General features: G+C 51.0%; 1 protein-coding gene across 1 annotated transcript; it reads right to left on the bottom strand.

Annotated features, from left to right (window-relative positions):
• Positions 1–1,929: 1,929 nt before the first annotated feature.
• Positions 1,930–23,298, bottom strand: MOGAT2 (monoacylglycerol O-acyltransferase 2). The gene is made up of 6 exons (XM_006141008.3): positions 23,184–23,298; positions 15,799–15,977; positions 6,721–6,925; positions 6,261–6,435; positions 5,226–5,425; positions 1,930–2,854 (listed from the first exon to the last, which is right to left on the bottom strand). The coding sequence occupies exons 1-6, from the start codon at positions 23,272–23,274 to the stop codon at positions 2,700–2,702; spliced, it is 1,005 nt and encodes a 334-aa protein (XP_006141070.1). The 5' UTR covers positions 23,275–23,298; the 3' UTR covers positions 1,930–2,699.
• Between the last annotated feature and the right edge of the window lie 299 nt (positions 23,299–23,597).

Below are 23,597 nucleotides of genomic sequence, written 5' to 3'. Positions count from 1 at the left end.
TATTTATTTATTTATTTATTTATTTATTTATTTATTTATTTATTTATTTATTTATTTATTTATTTATTTATTTGGAGAGGTTTTTGCTATAGGGCGCGTGCGCTCGCCAGACAGACAGAGACATAGAGACAGGAAGCGAGAAATCACTCCCCAGGGGGGATGGTCACTCTGCAATCCCTTCTCCTCCATTCTCCTCTCAGGATCTTGGGCACGCACGCACACGCACCCGGCGTGAGTTTTAAGCCACCGGGTCTGGGACGCAAACCGCAGTCAACTACGTGGGAGTCCAGTGACATAGCCATTATGCTAACTGCTGGTTCCCAAGTACTCCTTTATTAACCCCCCTCAAATGATCCTCTGATTCCTGCGGGGATCCAGACTGATGGATGCCCCTGCTAGGAGCAGGGGAGAGGAGGTTGTTAGGGGGATGATACAGTCGGATTTGTGTCTTAGTGTGCCTGGGGTGCATGGAAACATGGACTGGAACTTTCCCTTGTAGAGGGGTCACGTTTTCCTGCTGTGCCACTGTCCTGCCCCTACTGCTCCTCCTGCAGCTCTTATGCCGCAGGGTAATCACGGCACCTTCGTGAGACCCTGGCACGGTTATCACGGCCTTCTGGCTCCCACGGATTGCACGTCATTCCATAAAGGATGTGGCTTATCACCTCAGGACCCGCACAACACTGGACATGGACATAAAACACTTTCCTTTCTTTCTCTTTCTTTCTTCCTTTCTTCTTTCTTTCGTTTTCTTTCTTCCTTTTTCTTTTTCCCTTCCTTCTTTCTTTCTCCTTCTCTTCCTTCCTTTCTTTTCTTTCTCTTTCTTTTTTGTTTTTGTTTTTGTTTTCAGAGAGATTTTTCCTATAGGGCACATGCACTTGCTGGAGAGACAGAGAGAGACAGAGAGACAGAAAGCGAGAAATCACCCCCCCCCCAGGGGGGATGGCCACGCCGCAATCCCTTCTCCTCCATTCTTCTCTCGGGATCCTGGCCCGGTGTGAGTTTTATGCCACCAGGTCCAGGACATGAACAGTGGTCAACTACGTGGGAGTCCAGCAACGTAACCATTATGCCAACTGCTGGCCCCTATAATACTTATTTCTCAGATGACAAAAGGTTTATAGGTAAAATGACCTTCCCTGTGTCTCGGAAAAGGTGTGAAGCCAGGATTTGAATCCAAACTTTTACTTTCGAATGCCCCATGTTGAGGTTATTGGCACCATCTGCTCCTGGAGGGGAAGGGTCTGCTTCCCAAGGACTGGTCCAGCCAGCCATGCCCCGTCTCCTCACTATGAACCTATGTCCCTTACCCAGGTGTTCAGAATTCTGGTCAGGCAGCTGTTCCCATCACATCCACCCTACACACATACGAACATACACCTCTCCCATCTGGTGTGTGATGTGAGGTCTGCCCTGCGTCTCTTTTATTTACTTTCAATAGTGTGCTAGAAGGCATGTACGCTCACCAGAGAGAGACAGAGAGATAGAGAAAAAGGGAGAAAGCACCCCCTCCCCAGTGTGGCATGGTCATGCCACAATCTCTTCTCTCCCATTTCTCCATCCTATAGAGATTTGGGGCGCACGCATACACGCATACACACACACACTGACACACACACACACACACACACACACACGCCTGACTTGTGCAGTCGGCCATGTAGGATCTAGCTCCCCTAACCACTAGGCTCTATCATATCCTCCCCTCTTCCTTCTCAACAGAGCAGTACCAGAGGTGGTACACTCAGGGTTAATGGATCAGGAAGGAAGTGCTTCCTGGTTTTCTCTGACCCGGTCTGGTCCAGCCTCTGGGAAGGTGATGTCAGGCCATAGGGTCAAGCCGGAGGGGTCCATGAGGCTTTGAGTAGCCTCCTTGGTTGGAGGGTAGGAAGGCAGAGAAGGGAGCGAAGATAAAAATCCCTTCATTTATTGAACTCACATTAGCAGAGCTCCCATTTTGTGCTTAGGTCAGAGGCTGAAGTTACAAAGGATGACTCAGAGGTGTCTTCATGCAGCTCTCAGCATCTGTGACACCAGAGCTAAGACTCAGCGATCACCTTAGGGAAACTGAGGCTCACAGGGAGGGACAGGGGCCTGCCCGTAGTCAGACAGCCAGTGGGTGGCAGAAGGCAGTTCTTACCACTGCACAGCTCAAAGGCTCCAGAAACTCAGCGGTGCCTTGGCTTCATGCAGGGGCTTACTGGCTTCACTTTCCTCTCCAGCTCAGGGAAGGAAGAGCTGGGACATCCAGGGTGCAGGATTGGAGTGTTTGGAGAAGGGGCTGGAGCTGGGAGCCTTTCCTTGTGCTGTCATTCAAGGCCAGGCAGGCAGAACCTTGTTGTTCTCTGCTCCTTGCCCACTGAGTGACATAACAAAGGGGAGAGGCCTCAGAAATCATTCTCTTCTAGCCCTCTCTCCCATGACACAGACGAGCAGACGGCGGCAGCCCAGGAGAGAAAGCCTTGTGGAGACGTAGCAGCAGAAGTGCAAATTGCAGATGCCCACGTTTGGCCTCCTCTTCCATGTTGCTGGCTCTGACTTGGGGCCGACCTGGGCTGGATTTGCAAGGTTGGGGCAAGCTCGGGAGACTATTCAAGGAGTGTTGCCAGGAGGCCTTCTCAGATCCACAGCACCTCGGACAGGACTCCCTGCCAGCCCTGCCCTGGCAGCCGCCCCCCGCCCCCCCTCGCTGGAGGTGCTCAACAGAACTCCAGATGTTGGTGTGCGGGTATGTTGAACTTGTGCTTATGAGCCTCGAAGAGGTCACTCAGCTCCTGGATGTAGCGCTGGTGCAGCTGGTCGACCTCCTCCTGGGAGGGGAACGGCGTCTTCTGCACCTCAATGGGCTTCCCAACTGCAAGGCACAGAAGAGGGCAGGCTCAGAGTGGGAACCATGGTTGTAGGGCCCTTGGGGCAGGCGCCCACCCCCATGGTCACCCCTGCAGGAAAGTGCTCTTCCTACCATCTCTTTCAACCTTAATTTTGCGTAACGGGTTCTAAGATGTTAGGACAACTCCAAGATGCTGATATAACAACCACCACCATTTCAAGTGCCTGGCAATGTGCTAGGTGTTTCACATGTCTCATCTCCTTCGACCCTAGGGGGATAGAGGCTGTCATTATTCCTGTAGGGCAGGTGAGGCTCAGAGAAGTTAAGTAACTTGTTCAAGGTCACATGGCCAGGAAAAAACAGTGCCAGGTTTTCAAACCCTGGGAGTGTGTGTTTCATCTCTAAGCTATATGATTCTGGGAGTTTCAGATACCACCATTAGAAAAGCCTGGGGCCAGCAGGTGGCAAGGAAGTTAAAGCACTGAATCCCATGTGGCCAACTTTGTGGCTTGAGTCCTGGATTCAGTGGCTTGAGAATCATGCCAAGCACCTGTGTGTGCATGTCTAAATTCCTGAGAGGAGAGGAGAGGAGAAAAGATTGTGTCATGGCCATGCCCCCAGGGTGGGAAGTGATTTCTCACTTTTTTCTCTCTCTCTCTGGAGAGTGCACGGACCCTATAGTGAGAGAGAGAGAGAGAGAGAGAGAGGAGCCTGCATTTTTTTCTCTTTTTTTTTTTTTTTGGAGAGGTTTTTAGTTATAGGGCGCATGTGCGATGGCCACGCCACAATTCCTTCTCCTCCATTCTCCTCTTGGGATCTTGGGCACACATGCACACGCACCCAGTGTGAGTTTAAGCCACTGGGTCCAGGACTTGAACCACACTCGACTACATGTGAGTCCAGTGACATAGCCATTATGCTAACTGCTGGTCCCAAGAGCCTGCATTTTAAAAAAACATTTCTGTATACTTATTTTTTTTTTTTAAGAATTGTCTTATTTAATTTTATTTATTTTAATCTGATCAGAGAAGGACAGAGTGAGAGAGAGAGGGAAAGTGAGAAAGCAAGCCACCAGGTTCAGGACTCAAACCATGGTCGGCCATGTAGGAGTCCAGCACCCTTAATCACCACGCCACCTGCTGACCCCAAAGAACCTATATTTTAGGATGAGGGGTGTTCCCAGCCCAGCAGCTCTACTTTCCCCGCTTGCCCCACTGACCTGCAGTGTCCATCCCTTTCCCCTGCCCTGTACCCTAAGTAACAACTGAGAAGACCTGAACTAGCCTCCCTCTGTTTCTGCCCCACTGGGAAGCTGCTCCCTCGCCCTCTCCTCTGGAGCTAGCTCTGGAGGTGGCAGCAGTATTAAAGCTCATGACGCTCTGACCACACGGCACAGACAGGGTCACAGTGTAGAGTGTACGGAGTTTGCGCTTGGTAACAAGTGGATGGGTAGAGATGAGTCTACACACTGTCCGAAGAACCTACTCGGAATCCATTAAGAAAGCTAAAGAGGAGCCCACATAGCTGAAACAGGGGTGCTGAGCCCACGCATTACAACTTATGTCCATTTCTCACAAGAAAATCCCAGAAGCTCGAGTTCAGAGTCTGCTAATTGCTACTTTACACACAACTTTAATATGCTTTGAATGTTGAATGTTCTTCCTTGGGATCCCACTCTCTCCGAACAAGCCTCATGAGCTCCTCTGGGTCGAAATGAAACTCTTGGGACCAGCAGATGGTGTAATGGTTACGTTGCTGGACTCCCACATGGCCAACTGCAGTTGGAGTCCTAGACCCGGTGGCTTGAGATTCATGCCCACACATGTGCACATACCCAAAACCCCGAGAGGGGAATGAAGGAAAAGGGATTGCGGTGTGGCCATCCCGCTCGAGGGTGATTTCTCGCTCTCTGTCTCTCTGCTGTCTCTCTGTTGAGTGTACATGCCCTATAGCAAAAATCTCTCTCTTAAAAAAAAAAAATGAACTTTTTCTTAATGAAAAGTCACATAGATCCTGATTCAAACAACTGCGTTACTCAAAGGCAATGGGACCTTTCAGAGGTTACTTAGCTTCTCTGAGCTTCAGTTTACCATGAAGGAAATGAGGCTAATAATTCCTGCCTCCAAGGTCGTTAGGATGAACTGAGCTGCTGTGTGCAAGGAGCAGCGTGGTCGGTGCCTGGCACACAGCAGGTGCTCGCAGTCAGCAGCAATAGCTGTCCTTTGTGCGTCTGTTAAGTTCTTCTCCCAACTGCCTTACACAAGGGCTGTCTGCTGTGTGTGTGTGTGTCACACTCTAGGAGTTCAGGGACACATCTGGCCCATCTCCTTAGTCCCTTCCAGCACATAGCCCGGTCCCCTGTGCCTGCGACCTCCCAGCCTGAGTCACTGCTCACCCACGGTGGTGATGGGCCGGCGGTAGGGCATTAACCCGAAGCTGTACTGGAAGACGCCACGGCCATGGAAGAGAGGGAGGGAGATGCCCATGATCTTCTGCAGCCGATTCTGGACACAGCGCAACCAGGAGCCAGAAGAGTTCTTAACCTGGTCGAATAGGTCATTCTCCCCAAAAGAGAAGATGGGCACCAGAGCTGCCCTGGAAGGAAACAGGAGAGAGGGTGTTAGAGCCCGGGGAAAGCACGAGCTGAAAGGTCACCCAGCTCTGGCAGGACGCAGGGGCCGGATGTTGGAGCAGAGGACAGAGCCCGGGAACAGAAGTAGGAGGCTCGGCTTGGCTCCCAGGTTTGCCAGCACCCGCTCTCTGACCTTGACCAGGTCCCTCTCGGAGCCATAACGTCCCAGTTGTGCCATAACAGGTAGACCAGGGTGCTTCAGAGTGCTCCCACACGGAAAGCATCAACTTTATTTTTCCCTAGAAAATTCTCTCCTGCCCCAGCTGGCTGGTATTCCTTAAAGATGCTTCAGGGGGCTGGACAGTGGCACAGCAGTAAGACATGCTGCTTTGGGGAGCTGGCCCACACGGGAAGGTTTCTGAGCACTCCGGGTGTACACGTGCCCACGATCTGGGGCTGACTAATGCGGGGGTGGATGGCGGTGTCAGGACCCTGTTGGGGTGGGGGAGGCTACCTCACTGACTCCGTCTCTTGCTCATGGAATGAAGATGCTTGCTCTCCCAGGTGGAGGAGCATGCCAATGTGCTCCAATCCCAGGTGTTCCTATTTTAGGGGCCTCAGGGCCAAGGCCAAGTATTGGGGCACATGCCCATTCCCACCTAGTCACTTTGTCCTCTGAGTCTCCCATGGAAACTGCTCTGGGTATTTGGGCACGGGACACCAAAATACATTCTTTATATTTTGTGAATGGACCTTGGTTCCCCCTGCTGAAATAGAACCCTGCTGTCCCACCAACGTCTCATTCTTGCCCATCGTCACCGCCCCCCACCCCCCATGTTCCCCTTAGTAGCTCAGTACCCGTGTATCAGGGCGAGTCTGACAAAGCCCTTGCGGTTCCGCAGTAACAGCTTGTAAGCTCCAGGTCTGGCATCCAGCGCTTCCTGGGCGCCTCCTACGATAATGCCCAGCAAGTTCCCGCTGCCCTTCCTATTCAGAATGTAAGCAGCACTCTCCTTCTCTGACGTGACCAGCCCTGGGGAGAGAGGAAGGCGGGTCAGGTATGGGTGAGGAAGCAGGAGCTTTGAGAGCAGGTGTGATCCAAGAGAGGGATCCTAGCAGTGCCCACAGGACTGGGGAGCCCCCTCCCGGAGCTCAGTGCCCAGCTTGGTGCTGCGGGAAGTGCTTCTATGGGTCTAACTGCCTCCCCTACTGCACATGCTGGTCGCGGGGGAGACAGGACTGCTGGCAGCCCTTCCTAAAAGCCTCCTCTCAAGCTACTGACCCCATCTTCCTGAGCCATCCAGGGTGGGAGACTCACCCGAGGTCATGATGTAATCCCTGAAGAAAGGGGCCCGGAACCACAAGGTCAGCATCATCAGATGGGGGCGGATCCCCGGGAAGATGGAAGAGAAGCCAGTGCTCTCAGTGCACAGGTTGGTGAAGGCTCCTGCCGCCAGGACCCCATGGGGGTGGAAACCCGCAATATAATTCCGGGAGGGGTCCAGCTCAGCGGTCTTCACGAGCTGTGGGGACAGCAGCCAGGTGAGCCAGGGCCTGGCCTATGTGCCACTCCTGACTCTGCCACCCACTTGTCCGTGACCTCAGGCAAGTGGCAAGTGGCAAGTGGCTTCCCATCTCTGAGCCCCAGATTCCCCATGTCTGACCGCCCTGGTCCTGACACAGCTTCAGTGTGACAGTTCCTGATGGTACCATGGCATTCCTCCCAGGCTCCCCATCTGTAAGTGGAGTTATTTGGGCCTGTCTCCTTTATAACGCAGGGCTTCTGGGAAGCTCAAGGATGAGGACACCTGGAATGACCAAGACTGTGACAGAGATAATGTGAGGGCATCGATGGCCATGTGGGGGCACCAGCATGCTGCAAAGGCTTGCTTTCTTTCTTCTTCTTCTTCTTTATTTTATTTATTTTTTAAAATTTGCTATAGGACGCATGCTCTTGCAGGACAGATGGACAGACAAACAGACACACACAGAGAATGAACCCCCTTCAGGGGGATGGCAACATTGCAATCCCTTCTCCATTTCTCTTTTTGGGATTTTAGGCACACACGCATATGCTCCTGGTGTGCTTTTCAAGGCACACTGTCAGCCATGTAAGATCCAGCCGCCTTAATGACCATGCCGCCAGCTGGCCTCAAGAGCCCCATTTAACAAAACCCAATCCTGTACAAGAAAATTTGTCACTTTGGACCTGGGGGTGAGCTTTCAGGAGACAACCGGGAGTGAATCCTGTTGGGATGAGAGCACGTGAACCACAAGGCTGGCTCTGGTGCCTTCATCCCTCTGTACAGAGTTAGCACCTTGCCCACGCCCTCTGCTCCCTTTCAGTCCCTGTCCACCCTCCTGGCCATGGGGACCTCTGCCAGCACAGTGACTTGTCCAGGTCTGGTCTGGTCTGCAGCATGGATAGATGGCATCCACCAAACATTGTGGATGAAGGGGAGAGAGAGCCATGGCCACTAGCAGCTTCCTGCAAAGCAAGGTGAAGGCAGAGGGCGGGATGGAGTTACCCATTGCCGCCCATGTGGTCACTGCACAGCTATGCAATGAATGCATAGCTGAGCCTGCAAAGACTATCGCCTTGCTCCGTGACCTTGAGAAGTCCCAAGCCCTCCCCTTCTCCCTCAGGAACTGCGGGGCCCTCCTTTACAGTGTTCCCGGCTCTGGGGACCACTCCATCAGAGGTAGGGGGCCCCCAGGACCCTCAATGCCCAGGCAGGAGGCTTCCTGACCACCTGGACTGCCCAGGCTCTGCAGTTTGCACTCTCCCTGGGGCAGGCCCTCCCACTCTGGCTCAGCTTTGCCAGGGGACAATTCTTTCTCTCACTAAGCTGGAACTTTCAGCAAGGACTCCCTGAGGATTTCTTTTTCTTTCTCTCTTTCTTCCTTTCTTTCTTTCCCCTCCTTTTTTTTTTTTTTAAATTTTAATTGACATGTAATAATTGTAGTCTCTGAAGATTCTTTTGGCTGCCTGCTCTTCTGAGCAGCCTCGGGGGAACTGGGAGACAGCAGTGGGGCCTGAGACTGAACAGGTTCACATTTTCTATCCTTGACCTGGACTTGGGCTCTACAACCAGAGCCCCTCACACACACACACACACACACACAGTACACCCTCCAGATTACCCATTGACCCTTGCAGAAGGGCTGCAGGACTACAGGGGAAGGGCCCATCACCTGTCCTAACCCCACCACCACCACCACCACCATCCCAACATAAACAACCGCTTTCCCCTTCCCTCGCACAGCTGGAGACTCCATACATGAAAACACAGCAGAGAGCACTCTGGCTCTTCTCTCTGGGAAAAGCACTTCCTCGGGAATCCACGTGGTGGCGTTTCTTTAAAGAGGTACCTTGCTCAATGCACGGAGACACCTGCTGATAACATTTTCATTTTCTACTAGAGGAGGGTAATTTTGCAATTGCTGTGAAGACAATTTGACAATTGGTAACAAATCCAAAAAATGCAACTGACCTTTTAAGCCAGCAACGCAACTACTGAGGAATTTAGCCTGCAGGATTTCTTGCACTTGTGTGACATCTGACGTATTATTAACATTTTTAACTGAAGCATCAAAAAGGAGGCATCCATTCAAATGCCCATCAGCAGGGCTGCTTGGGTGAACTCTGAAACAGTCATGCAAAGGACCACCGTGCAGCTCTGAGAAGTGCGTGCCGCTTTTGTTTTTGTTTTTGTTTAGTTGTTTAATTCGCTATAAGGGTATGTGTGTCTGCCAGAGAGGGACAGAGAGAAAGAGAAAGATGGACGGAAAGTGAGAAAGCATCCCCAAGGGGAATGGCCAAGCCACAGTCCCTTCTCCGCCATCCTCCTCACGTGCCCAGCATGATTTCCCAGCCACCAGGTCTGGCACTCCGACTGCTCAGTCGGCCATGTGGGATCCAGACGCCTTGATCTCTACACCACCTGCTGGCCCTTGTGCCCCTGCTCTTCCCATCCTCACAGGGGAAGATGGCCATGGCAGATTGTTAGGAGAAAAGCGGGGGTGGGACAAGGTGTGCAGTATGTCACCAGCTGCTCAGAGAAGGGAATTACACTTGCTTGTGTATGGATGCACCAAACACTAGCAGTCATGTTTGCCCCGGAGGATGGGGATTGGGGAGATGGGACATGCAGCAGGATGGGGAATTTTCATACTCATTCTTTTGTCTCTTTCTGAATTTTAGACAAGAATGTTATTCCCTTAGTAAAAAAAAGGACTGGTGTATAGAGAACTACCCTGGTGAGTGTGAGAGCCAGCTTGTAGGCAGGTGTGTCGATATTTGCACATGCATCTCCTTGTACACATACCACGATGTGCCTCTTGGGGCCATGAGGTCCTACTGAGGCCCTACCCATGTGTTCCCAGATGTGGTCTTTACTTTCTATGCCAGCCTCTCCCCTCTCCCCCACCAAAGGGTATGTGTGCTCATAGGGGAGAGACAGAGACAGAAAGAAAGAGGGAGAGGGAGAATGCACCCCCCCCAATGGGGTATGGGCTCATTGCAATTTCTTCTCCATTTCTCCCTCTTTTTGGGATTTTGGGCATGCATGCACACATGCCTGAAGTGTTTTTCAAGTTGCTACGTGCACTTGCCAGAGAAAGGCCGAAAGAAAGATAGAAGGAAAGTGAGAAATCACCCCTCGGGGGGATGGCCATAGCATAATCCCTTCTCCTCTATTCTCCTCCTGGGATCTTGGCACACACGCACATGCGCCCTGTGTGATTTTCAAGCCACCAAGTCTGGGACTCAAACAGCGGTCGGCCAGGTGGGAATCCAGTGACATAACCACTGCACCATCTGCTGGTGCACTATTTAGAATATCTTAAAGAAAAACAGTAAGTGCCAGGCACTGAGAGCTGAAAAGAGTGCCTGAGGTAGTGCTCAGCCCCTGTGTCTCCGTTGTGTCAGGCAGCTTTCGTACTCCAACTCGCTTCCTCCTTCAACCCTGTATGGGAAGTAGTGGTATCGCTACACCCATTGCCCAGATGAGGGAACTGAGACACAGGTTTCAAGAACTTGCTCTAGGTCGCACAGCTAAAGAGCCAGAGCCAGGTTGGAACCAGGCAGCCTGGCTCCGTGTGTATGACCGGCAGGTCCTGCACCCTGTAGGAGTCCCTCAAGGAAATGGGTGAGGGGTGCACACTGCGTAAAGGCATCATTCCAAGTGACATGGTTCGTGCCTGGAGAACTCAGATGGCAAATGGAGGGGAGGCAGGTGAGGGTGGACAGAGGCCTAGAAAGCACAGACTTGGGGCTGCAGCAAATATGGATTTTATTCTAAGAGTGGTAGGACTCACTGGTGTGTTTTTATCATTTTAGGAGGGTTATTCCATCCACTGCGTGAGGATGAATTGGGGGGAATGTTGGCAGGAGCAGAGATTGAATAAAAACATGACTATGGTCAAGTTGGTTGGCCCTCTAGCCTAGTAGTTAAGGGAGCTGGATCCCACACGGCTGACCTGAATTTGAATCCCAGCCCCACTGGCCTGAAAGACATGCTGGCTGTGTGCGTGTGTGTACCCCAAATCCCAACAGGATGGAGAAATAGATAAGAGATTACAGCGTGACTGTGCCCATTGGAGAGTGCTCTCTGTTTCTGTCTCTCTCTGGAAAGTGCACATGCCCCATGGCAATTAAAAAGAGAGAGAGAGAGAAATGATTCTGCTCAGACACTTAGGGTAGAGGGGGAGGAGTTTAAGAGAGCTCCAGGCTCCCGATCAATGATTCTAGACTGGAGCTCCCCCAGTCCCAGAAAGAGACCTTTGATAATAACAACTCCAAAAGTTTCTGGTTCTCATACTGGGAGGAGATAGTGCTGCTTCCACTGACAGTGCAGACACCAAGAGTGGGGGAAGCACCCTCAGCAAAGAATTATCCAGCCCCAGATATCAGTGGTGCCAAGGGAGAGCGAATCTCCTGGAGGGCGACTCATCTGGGATGTAGGGCAGAAAGGGCACTGGGAGTGAGCCAGGTAGAGGGCTCAGATCTTTGCAGGGCCGCTGTGCCCTGTGCCAGCTCCCCTTGCTGGAGGGAGGGAAAGATTGCCTGAGGTAGTGCTCAGCCCCTGTGTCTCCGTTGTGTCAGGCAGCTTTCGTACTCCAACTCGCTTCCTCCTTCAACCCTGTATGGGAAGTAGTGGTATCGCTACACCCATTGCCCAGATGAGGGAACTGAGACACAGGTTTCAAGAACTTGCTCTAGGTCGCACAGCTAAAGAGCCAGAGCCAGGTTGGAACCAGGCAGCCTGGCTCCGTGTGTATGACCGGCAGGTCCTGCACCCTGTAGGAGTCCCTCAAGGAAATGGGTGAGGGGTGCACACTGCGTAAAGGCATCATTCCAAGTGACATGGTTCGTGCCTGGAGAACTCAGATGGCAAATGGAGGGGAGGCAGGTGAGGGTGGACAGAGGCCTAGAAAGCACAGACTTGGGGCTGCAGCAAATATGGATTTTATTCTAAGAGTGGTAGGACTCACTGGTGTGTTTTTATCATTTTAGGAGGGTTATTCCATCCACTGCGTGAGGATGAATTGGGGGGAATGTTGGCAGGAGCAGAGATTGAATAAAAACATGACTATGGTCAAGTTGGTTGGCCCTCTAGCCTAGTAGTTAAGGGAGCTGGATCCCACACGGCTGACCTGAATTTGAATCCCAGCCCCACTGGCCTGAAAGACATGCTGGCTGTGTGCGTGTGTGTACCCCAAATCCCAACAGGATGGAGAAATAGATAAGAGATTACAGCGTGACTGTGCCCATTGGAGAGTGCTCTCTGTTTCTGTCTCTCTCTGGAAAGTGCACATGCCCCATGGCAATTAAAAAGAGAGAGAGAGAGAAATGATTCTGCTCAGACACTTAGGGTAGAGGGGGAGGAGTTTAAGAGAGCTCCAGGCTCCCGATCAATGATTCTAGACTGGAGCTCCCCCAGTCCCAGAAAGAGACCTTTGATAATAACAACTCCAAAAGTTTCTGGTTCTCATACTGGGAGGAGATAGTGCTGCTTCCACTGACAGTGCAGACACCAAGAGTGGGGGAAGCACCCTCAGCAAAGAATTATCCAGCCCCAGATATCAGTGGTGCCAAGGGAGAGCGAATCTCCTGGAGGGCGACTCATCTGGGATGTAGGGCAGAAAGGGCACTGGGAGTGAGCCAGGTAGAGGGCTCAGATCTTTGCAGGGCCGCTGTGCCCTGTGCCAGCTCCCCTTGCTGGAGGGCCCTGGGGACAGGCCACAGCTCCACAGGAAGGAAGTCCTCCTATAACACCAGGGGCCATCTAAGAAGGATTGTGCACCCCATCCTAGGACTGTGTACACTGGGGTTCCTGTCCTGCGTGAGCACTGGCCACCAGAGTCCACTGCCACAGCCAAGAGACCCAGTGTGTGGAAAGGCACTGAGTCCGTAGTGAAGCCTGGTGAGCTTTTGGGAAATTGATGGTGTGTCTCAGGTAAGGGAGGTGTCAGGGAGGTGTTCCCATGGCCAAGCCTGACTCTGACAATGACTAGCACTTCCTGACACCAGGTCACAGCCCTGGCCATGACCCTTGGCCCTCCTAAGGCCTGTGTAGATGGTGTTTGCTCTGGATGACAAAGTCTGCACAGGGGTTGAGGGGTGAGTAGGGACCACAGCTCCTGGGCCAGTCTTCTGCATGGGACAGGACAACTCCCCCTACACAGAATGGCTTGACTTGCCACCATTGGTGACAAGATGACTTTAGAAAGTTCTAAGGTCCACCAAGTTCTACTTCATAAACTCTCAGAACAGAAGCCCAGAAATCATTGGAGAACCGCAAGCCTTTGCAGGGGAGTGCAGCGGCTTGTGGATGGGGGGAGCACAGCAGATCCCTGCAGGGCCGGTGCTGTGGAAGGGTGGATGTGCTCCAGGGAGTTCCGTGGGAAGTGAGACTGGAGGCCACAGCATAGGACTAGAAAGTTAAAGTGTGCATTATCCTGCCCTCTGCTGGCCACTGCCTGGAACGCCCACTCTCAGCAGGTGGCACAGTAATAGGCCTGCAGAGTGCAAGGATCCTGAAAAACTGTGCACATAGGATTCTACATAACAAGTCCAGTGTCCCACCAGAGTCAATAGTGCTGAGGTTCAAAACTCTTCTCGAGAGCCACCAGGTTGGGGAAGGGCAACAGCAGATTGCCCTTGAGAGGGGACGATGTTGAGAAGGGACAGCAGATAGGACAGGCACAGAGTCACCTCAGCATCATTTCTGCCTGACCTGCGATTGGACACGCTCCAGGTGCAAGGAGAGTCAGCTCTCCCTTTGGAGGCCCTCGGGCTGCCCAGAACACCCTGGAAAGCTCTCAGGTGATCAGACCCAGTGCTGTGGGCTGGCCTCTGCGGCCTGTGCTCTCTGAGGTTTTGGGCCACCCTCTGCAGCCTCATCCACAGGCACACCCCCAGTCACCCTGAGCACCAGGCTGCTGGTCACACATAGACCATGACAAGCCTGGGCCTGTGCTTGGGCTACTGCCTTTGCCAGTCAGCTTCTTCCCCTGGTGACTCAGGGTTCAGCTCAGAGCCAGTACTTAAAAAGCTCTAGTTAGTGCCCAGAACCGACTTAAGGATTTTTTTGGGGGAAGGGGCCTTGTTTCCTGATATCACACACAGGTCACACTTCCTGGGGAAACTCTGACCTTGCTGGTGCAGAAGAGCGAGCCCCAAGCTGGGAAGAGGAGAGGTGGGGACGGAAGTCCAGAATGTCAGAGCTCAGAGGTCCTGGGGTGGAGATGGAGGACTCTGCTTGGATGTGCCCCTGGCTTGTCATGGGATCCACCAAGCCCTGCTCCAGTAAGCCCTAGAGGGAGCCCTACAGAGGAAGCACACATGGGGGTGGGGTGGCCTGCCCCCATAGGAGTATCCCAGGCTAGCAACACGCTCTGTTCTTTGACACCCACCACCCCTTACAAGCACAGCCATCTCTGCCCACCCACCTCTTGCCCTCTGCCCTGCAGCCCCACCCCAGCCCTTTGCCCTGGAGCTGGCTCTCAGGCCTGGTGTGGGCTCCTGCACTCTGGTTATCTCCCAGACTTTGTTAGTCCTTGTTGGGACCCAGAACCCCCAGAGGAGAGCCAGAGGTGGCCCTGGCTCTGCCACTGAGGCTTCTTGACTCAGGCAAGTTGTTTAATCTCTGTCAACTTGTTTCTTCCACCCTCCCTCTTCACCAGCCAGGGACCTAACTCTGGAGGGTCAGGAAGAGGTGAGTCTCACAGATGGGGTGGGGCTTATGAATGGGAGAAGCCGGCAGGTGGGCATGGTCCAAGCGGCAGGGTTCCAGGCTCTCAAAGTCCTTCTGGGGCTACAGCCACACCCATGGCTCCCTGGAGTCCCACTGACTCACTGCAATGTTATCAGTCTTTCACTTTCTGAGAACTACGAGTGATTTTATCTGTGTGGCTTCCTTGAACCCTTGCAGCCCAGTCAGGAATGGCAGGGATGTGGAATCATTTCCATTTCACAGTCGGGGAAGCTGTGGCTCAGAGACAGTGTAACTCACACAGCTGGTGTGTCACATAGCTAGTGTGTGGCAGAACTGGGACTAGAGTCCAGTCTGTCTAGTCCAGAGTCCACACTCTAGTCTTTTCTTTGCTCCTGTTTCCAGAGGAGGGCTACCTGCCTCCACCTAGCCTGCTCTGCATCCCCACTGCCTTTCCCAGCCTGACCCATCTGGCCAGGAAACCATCTTTGCCCAGCTGCTGAGTGCCAGGGTGTAGTCTATCTGGATTCTGCTCTGCAGGGTCTGCTCCCTCACGCCTGGGATCTGCTCTGCTCAAGACAACCTTCAAGTCCAGGGCCAAGAGTCCAGTGACCACAAGGCATCGTGAGCCAGAGAGCCAGACACCTGAAGGCACTCAGGGTAGGAAACTGAGGCTTGCCCAAGGACAACATGCCAGAGCCAGGGACATGGTAGGACCCTAGGACAGCCACCCTGGAGGCACAGACTATAATCTGTAGGAGAGCATGCTGTGTGACCTTGGTCATGCCCTCGTCCTTCTCTGGGCACCAGTCTCCTCACCTGGTGAATAGACAGGTGAGGATGGCTGGATGGTCCCCTTGGACTGTGAGTTTCTGACCTACTCCAGAGCTAGGGCTGCTGCTGTGCCTACACCTTTAATGTATGTATGTGCACCCACTATGTGCCCCACCAGTGCCTTCAAGGCCTGTGTGTTCTTTGGTCCTCCAGTTGGCCCTGCATCCCCTCAGTTGGGAAACCTTGACCAGAGAGAAGCTGGCCTCTTCCCTAGGCCGCACAGTGGTGGCAGCCCAGGCTCCCACCAGCCAGCCCGGTATTCTGCATGTGCACCCAGGACCGCACACCCCTGTGGAGACATGGGGCACATGCCCGACCACGCCATAGCTGGTGCCAGCACTCACCGAGATGGGGAAGTAGTCCCTCATGTAATTCCATATGGCCCACTTTCGCATGGCCTGGCAGCGCCTGCCCCCTTGCCGCGGAGTGTCTCGGTCCAGGTACCACCAGGTCGCATATAGGACAGCAAAGAACCAGAACCTCGTGAACAGGAGGCCGATGAAGACCACAATGCAGGTCTGGGCTGGGGAGAGAAGCGGGAGCTGGTAGGGGTCAGGGATCTGAGAGGAGGCAGGTGAGACCACCCAGGCTGAGCTCTCACAGCTAGCAGCCCCACCTTGGTCTTCATGTGCTCCCTCTAACGCCACCACTGACACCAGAGCAAGAGACCAGCTTTCTCAGTGTCACACTGTGGGGTGGGTTTGAGCCCAGTCGGAACTAGCTCCAGAGTTCATTGCCCAGGCACTAGGAGCCTCCTGGAGCTACTGCATCTGCATCTGCATTCACCAAGTGCAGTGGAGGCTTCTGGTCTGATTAACTCTCCTGAATAGTATCCATCTTTTGGATCTTTCTTTCTTTTTTCTTTTTCTTTCTTTTTTCCTTCTTTCTCTCTCTTTCTTTCTCTCTTTCTTTTTTCTTTTTTCTCTCTTCCTTTCTTCTTCTTCTTCTTTTTTTTTTTTTTTCTAGAGGAAACATGCCCTTGCCAGAGAGAAAGAGAGGTAAGGAAAGGAAAAAAATCACTCCTTGATGGGGCGTGGCCACACTGCAATCTCTTTTCCTCTGTCTCTTTATCCTGTAAGACGTTGGGTATGCATGTACTTGGCCCAAGTGTTTTTTAAGCCACTGGGACTCAGATTCAAACCACAGTAAGCCATGTAGGGTCTGGCTCCCTTAACCACTAGGTTATGTGGCCAGTGCAGAATTTCCACTCCTTTTTAAGGCTGAATAATATTCTATTGCATGTGCATGTTCCATTGCATGTGTTCACACACCGTAGGATGTGTGAACTCACTAGAGAGAGATTATTAGAGGGAAATTGAGAAAGTACCCCTTAGGCAAGTTGGCCATGCTGCAATCCCTTCTTCTCCATTCTCCTCTCAGGATTTTGGGCACTGATGCAGATGTGTCTGGCATGATTTTCAAGCTGCTGGATCTGGGACTCGTACCACAGTCAGCAATGTAGGAGTCTAGCACTTTAGCCACTGCACCATGTGTATGGCCCCATGTGTATACATTCTTTTTACCCTTTTATCTATTGATGAACATGTGAGTCACTTCCAACTTTGCCCTTTGTTTTCAAATCCTATTGAATTAGTTAACAAAACAATAGCAAGGCCAGGCTACACAGAGTATAGAATATCAGACTGCAGTCCTGGTTGGCCATGGTTCGGATCCCCAGGTAAGACTGAAAACCCTCTAGGTTTGAATGCAGGCACCCGAGACCCTGAGGAGCTGGTGCATTGGGGATGAGGCTGGCGATGTGACAGGACCCTGTCAAGGGTGCTCTGCTCTCATGTATGTGCACGTGCTATTGAAAAGAAAGAGAAAGAAAGAAAGAAAGAGAGGAAGGAAGGAAGAAAGGAAGGAAAGAAGGAAGGAAGGAAGGGAAAGAAAAAGAGGAAGGAAGAGAAAGAAAGGAGCAAAAAAGAAACAGAGAAGAAAAGGAAAGAAGAAAAGAAAAGAAAGAAAAAGAGAAAGAGAAAGAGAGAAAGAAAGAGAAAGAGAAAAAGAAAGAGATGGAAGAATGAAAAGTAAGGAGGCTCCACATACAAGCCCAGTCATCCAACATCTCCAGAAAAACTGGAAGAAACCACCTGGAGACGGCACAACCTGGCAGCTGTCCCTCCAGGCCCGTTCTCCTCCTCAGACCCACTGAGCAGTCCCAGTCGCTGCCCTAACCTGGGCTTTATCCTCACATCAGCCTGTGTTTCCTGGAGGAGCAGGAAAAGACCCTCCACGGGACAGCCTGTGTTGATTATCTTTTTATCTTAAATATTTTATAATTTAAGTTTTCAAAGAGAAAATCATAGAAGGGTTGATCTTGAATGGGTTGTGGCACTAGAAGGGGAGAAATCACCGCCCGTGTATTACTGTCCTACGTGAGTGCCATCATGACTGAGGAAAGGCAGAGGAAGTGCGATTGGGGAGGTAGACAGCACACACAGATGACACTGAAGGGGAGTTTTAAACACTTAGGGATTTGGGGCCAGCCTGTGGCATGGTGGTTAAGTCGGCTGGATCTCACATGGCTGACAGCGTGGCTCGAGCTCCAGACCCTGTAGCTTGAAAAACACGCCGGGTGCATGTGCATGGGTGCCCAGAATCCCAAGAGGAGAATGGAGAAGAAATTGCAGCGTGGCCATCTCCTGGGGGAAGATTTCTCACTTTCCCTCTCTCTCACTGTCTCTGTCCAGTGAGTGCACATGCCCTACAGCAAATTTGAAAAAAAAATTAAAAATAAAGAAAGAACTAGGAAAGGTTTAAAGGCTGGCTGGACAATAAGGGTCTCCTGGCAGCAGCACTGCATGTATGGAGCAGAGGAATGGAGGACTATGTGAACTTGTGTGTATGTGTATACAAGGCCACCATTCATATGCCAAAGAACGTTTGCACATATATAGTGGCACATGCAGGGAGGGTGTGGGGACTCCTGCAAATTGGGGGAAGGAGACAGGATGCCAGAGAACAGGATGAAAAGGAGAGAGATGTAAACTGTATTTTTTTATCTTAAAAATATTTAATGTAAAAAATGAAAATAAAGGCTAGCAGATGGTGTTGTGGTTAAGGCACTGGGCTCCTACATGGCTGACTACGGTTCAAGTCCCCGACCTGGTGGCTTGCAAGTCATACCAGTTCATGTGTGTGCAGGTCTAAAATCCTGCGAGCAGGATGAAGGAGAAAAGATTGTGGTGCCCCCGCCGTGGAGTGTGATTTCTCACTTTCCCCCTCACTGTCTCTAGCTGTCTCCCTCAGATGGGTGCACATGCCCTATGTCAAAAACTTAAAAAAAAGGGGGGGAATACAAATTTTAAATAATAAAAACCCCAAGAAGGACTCTCCCCTTGGGCAAAACCAAAAGTTTGTGAGGATGGTTCCCACTTAAGAAAACCAGCTTCAGGGACCAGCAGCTGGTGTCATGGTTATGTCACTGGACTCCCAGGTAGTCGACTGTGGTTCGAGTCCCGGACCCAGAGGCTTAAAAGTCATGCCAGGTGTGTGTGTGTGTGCATGCCCAAAATCCTAAGAGGAGAATGAAGGAGAAGGGATTGTGGCATTGCCATCCCCCCTGGGGGATGATTCTTCACTTTCTGTCTCTCTGGTGAGCACACACGCCCCTACAGTAAAAATCCCTCTTAAAAAAAAAAAAGAAAGAGAACTAGCAGTAGGGTTAGCAGATGGTGTATTGTTTTAGGCACGGGACCCCCACCTGGCCAACTAACTCCAGAATGCACTCACTAACTCTAGGAGAGCCAGCTGTTCCATAATTTGCATAGTCCATTGTCCCTTTTCCCCTGCCAAGAAGCCCTGATTCTCTGCCAGTCTTTAAAACTTCAACTTTTTTGTTGTTGTTTTTATCTTTTTATTTTTTTTTGGAGAAGATTTTGCTATAAGGGTGCATGCGCTCGCCAGAAAGACAGAGAGACAGAAAGCAAGAAATCACCCCCCGGGAGGGGGGGTGGCCATGCCGCAATCCCTTCTCCATTCTCCTCTCGGGATCTTGGGCATGCATGCACATGCACCCTGCGTGAGTTTAAGCCATTGGGTCCAGGACTTGAACCGCAGTCAACTACATGGGAGTCTAGTGACATAGCCATTACACCAACTGCTGGTCCCAAAACCTCAACTGTTTTTAAAACTCCCCTTCAATACAGGTGATGTGGCAGTTAAGGGCACTGGACCCCCACATGGCTGACTGTGGTTCGAGTCCCAGACCTGGCGGTTTGCTTTCTTACTTTCCCTCTCTCTCCTTTCTATCTCTTTCTGTCCCTCTCTGGTCAAATGAAAATGGATGAATAAATAAATAAAGTTAAATTTTAAAAATTATTTAAAATACAACAAAATTAAATAAATTCTTTGCTTAAAAAAGTGTATTCATTAAAAAAAAAAAAAACTTCCCTTTAATTCCACCCGTGCGCTGTTCCCCACCTCACCCCCATCCACACTGCCTCTTCTGCCCCCTCTCTGCTGTAGGCTGCTCACATCACATAGTCACCACTTTGATTTCCCAAGCTTCTCCTCTGGGTGACGGAATTGAGTGTTCCAAGCCATGGACAAGACCTGGGCATCACCCCCACATTCTCCTCCTCTCATCCTATGCCTGCTGCTGCACCCAGTCCCAGTGGAACCCATTTTTAAGAAGTTCTCAAGGGAGTGCTATACCAGGAAAATTAAATACACACACACGGAAATGAGAGTTCAAAAGCTAAGAAAATGGCCTACTTAATCATGGAGACAAGTCTGGAGTGGAATATCATATTCCAGAATTTAATCAGGAAGATCGATTAAGTACATGAGACTGAACTGGTGAAATAGCAATTTATGACTTTTGAGTAAAACATTGCTGATCTTCTTCTAGGTGTTGTTTTCCAGTTTTAAGGATTTTTGTCCTGTCTTGAGCTGCCAGTAGGTTCACGTACCTCCTATTTGAACAGAATCCTAACCTGCTTCCTGGCTTTAAGTTTCAAGTAAAGTTCCATAGCATTTCTTTGATTTATGAAAACTAAAATTGCTTTTCTTGAAATTAAAAAAATATACTTAAAAATACCTATTTAGGACCAGCAGTTAGCATAATGGCTACGTCGCTGGACTCTCATGTAGTCGACCGTGGTTCGCGTCCTGAACCCAGTGGCTTAAAACTCACGCTGGGTGCATGTGTGTGCGTGCCCAAGATCCTGAGAAGAGAATGGAGGAGAAGGGATTGCGGCATGGCCATCCCCCCACCCGGGGGGTGATTTCTTGCTTTCTGTCTCTCTGTCTCTCTCTGTCTGGCTGGCGAGCACACGTGCCCTATGGCAAAAACCTCTCCCCCAAAAAATACCTATTTAACGACCATAGTAAGCTATATAGCATCAGCTAGGTGCTACCTTATAGTATATTCATTCTACTCAGAGTTTCACGCCTAGAGTCAGATATGTATTCACAGTTATGTACATATCAGCTGAACTTGCTATGGAAAGTAGTTAGATTACTTATGGAATTTTGTGAATCAATAAAGTGTGAGGGAAAAAGGAATGGAAAACAACTGTAGACACCTTAGATAGTGTGGGAGGAGGATGGGAAATGGCAGAGGGTGAAAAATAAGTGTGAAAAAAATATATATACATATATATGTATATATATATATATATATATATATATATGAAACTAGGAATGGAAAATTAATGACGATAACATGTATGATTAAGCCACTATGCAGTGTATTTTGCATGGGAAATCACATTCTGTATGCTGTGATAATGGTCAGGGAATGAATGTAAATTAATTATCAGAAGAAAATTACAGCTCACTTGTAACTGGATTCTAGCTTTGTGCATAGTTTTAGTTTAAGGTATTTTGGGAATCAATAAAATGTGGGCGAAAAAAAATGTCAAACTGAGACCTCTCCGCCCCACTGTCAGCCTCTTCACCCCAGGGTCAGCAAACATTTTATTTATTTATTTATTTATTTATTTATTTATTTATTTATTTATTTATTTTAGAGAGGTTTTTTTTCTATAGGGCGCGTGCGCTCGCCGGACAGACAGAGAGACAGAGAGACAGAAAGTGAGAAATCACCACCCGGGGGGATGGTCACGCTGCAATCCCTTCTCCTCCCTTCTCCTCTCTAGATCTTGGGCACGCACGCACACGTGCCTGGTGTGAGTTTTAAGCCATCGGGTCCAGGACGCAAACCACGGTCGACTACATGGGAGTCCAACGACATAGCCATTACGCTAACTGCTGGTCCCCAGCAAACATTTTCTTAAAGGGCCAAATAGTAAACATTTCAGACTGGGGCTCAAGAGGCAGATTGCAGGATATTACACAGGCACATACACAGCCATTCAAAATGTACCTTTCTGAATATAAGCCGATCTTAGCTCCTGGACTGCGCAAACACCACCCGTGGCCTGGGTTTAGAAGCATGGGCAGTAATTCGGTGACCCCTGATGTAGATAGAGACTGGTTTCCTGCCAGGGTCTCTTCCCCCTCACTCCAAACACAGGAAACATCTCGACTGCAGGCACAGGACCTTAACGCAGACTGGACCTTGACCGTTCCCAACCTAAAGCTTCTGAGGGCTCCCTTTGCCCTCAGGATAAGGGACGAGGTAAAGGCCACTGTCCTGGTATGAGGAGGTCAGGACTCCTTTTCTCAGCCACCCTCTCCAGACCCAGGGGTGCTGTGCCTGATCTTCACAGGCTCCTGGGAAGTCAGGGCCAGGTGGGTGCCCAGGCCTGCAGGCCAGGGAAGGGGACGGGGCATGGCCATTTGGGCACTTTCTTGCCTCTAATATCACATGAGGCAGGCCCAGCACGCTGTGCCTCATGCCCTAGGAGCCCTTGACCAGGGCCCACTTAGCCCTGGGCCCCCAGCACCCTTTGCCCTCACATGGTCAGGAGTGAACCCTGGCCTTAGAGTCCCTTCTTCCTACCTCTCTTCTCTCCCACCTCCCACACCCCTGGCCTCCTCCTCCTGCCACCTCCTTCTCTCTATTTGCTTGGCAGGAGGAGGAAACCAGGACTCTGACTTTGTCACCTCAAACACTTTACTCACTTCAAGTGTTTCATTTTACTCACTTCAAGTGTTTCATTTCTCTGCTCATCTGCGTGATGGGCGTAACCAGCAATATCCGAAATGCTTAACAACCCTTAGACCAGAGACACAGGTTAATGAGAAGGGATGCTAGGGGTCCTGGAGGGCTGCTTTACCTAGAAGAATCCTTTAGCTCCAAAATCCCAGAGAGGTTCTGAGGGATCGTGTGTGTGTGAGTGTGTGTGTGCATGAAAGAAAGAGAGACATGGCTGTTGACTAATGTGTACAAAGTGCATGAAGACTTTACCAATCAGGACAGTGGTATCCGCATACAGGCTAAGCCCCAGCCCTGGGGTAGCAGTTCCCCCCATGTCTGGTACCAGCAGGTGAAATGGAGACCCCCTACCTAATCCCAGTCACTCTCCCTCCCAAGCCACAGTTCGTTAAAGACGTTTCCTTCAGCAGAGCGGGAGCCCGGGCAGGGGTGATGTCCATGGCCACATATCCTGAGTGAGGGCATGTACCCATGTGCAGAGTTCAGAAGCTGCCCAAGCCCCAACAGTGCTTTCCACTCCACCCACTTCCAAAAGGCCCAAGAGCTGTCTGTGTGAAGGAGCTCTGTGTATAGCAGAGCCCCTTTAGCATGAGTGTCTGTCCACGCTCATGGACAGTCCAGTCCAGCCCACCAGCCCAGACCCTAGCCCAGACACCTTACCCAGGGCCAAAAAGGAGAAGACCCACTGTAGGACCGCCAAGGTCTGCAGCCTGCGCTCCCATGGCACGGACAAGGGCGCAAACTCCACCATCTGGCCAGCCTGCCTGACTCGGGCTTCTCCAAACTGCAGTGGTGTCAGGCAGCCAGGATTTAAGTCCCGCCCTGAGTTGCATAAGGCAGCCCCTCCCAGGTCAGCCTGGCCCCAGACCTCCCTGCCTCCTCAGGCAGAAACCTATCCCCTAAGAGAAACCTTTGGATCTGCTGCTGGAGCCTGGTTGATGGAAGGAGGAAGAGAAGGACTTGTACTGCCTTTATCAACCTCCTCAAGCCAAGCCTTATCTGCCAAGCCTCTCTCTGCTTGCTTAAATCTTGCACGAATTAAATCTTAAATCCTTTAGTCTGGCAGGTGAAACC

The sequence above is a fragment of the Tupaia chinensis genome, unplaced genomic scaffold, assembly GCF_000334495.1.
Source record: "Tupaia chinensis unplaced genomic scaffold, TupChi_1.0 Scaffold000047_1, whole genome shotgun sequence".
Classification (NCBI taxonomy): domain Eukaryota; kingdom Metazoa; phylum Chordata; class Mammalia; order Scandentia; family Tupaiidae; genus Tupaia; species Tupaia belangeri.
Note: the sequence above shows the minus strand (reverse complement) of the source record. Positions and strands in the feature narration are given on the sequence as shown.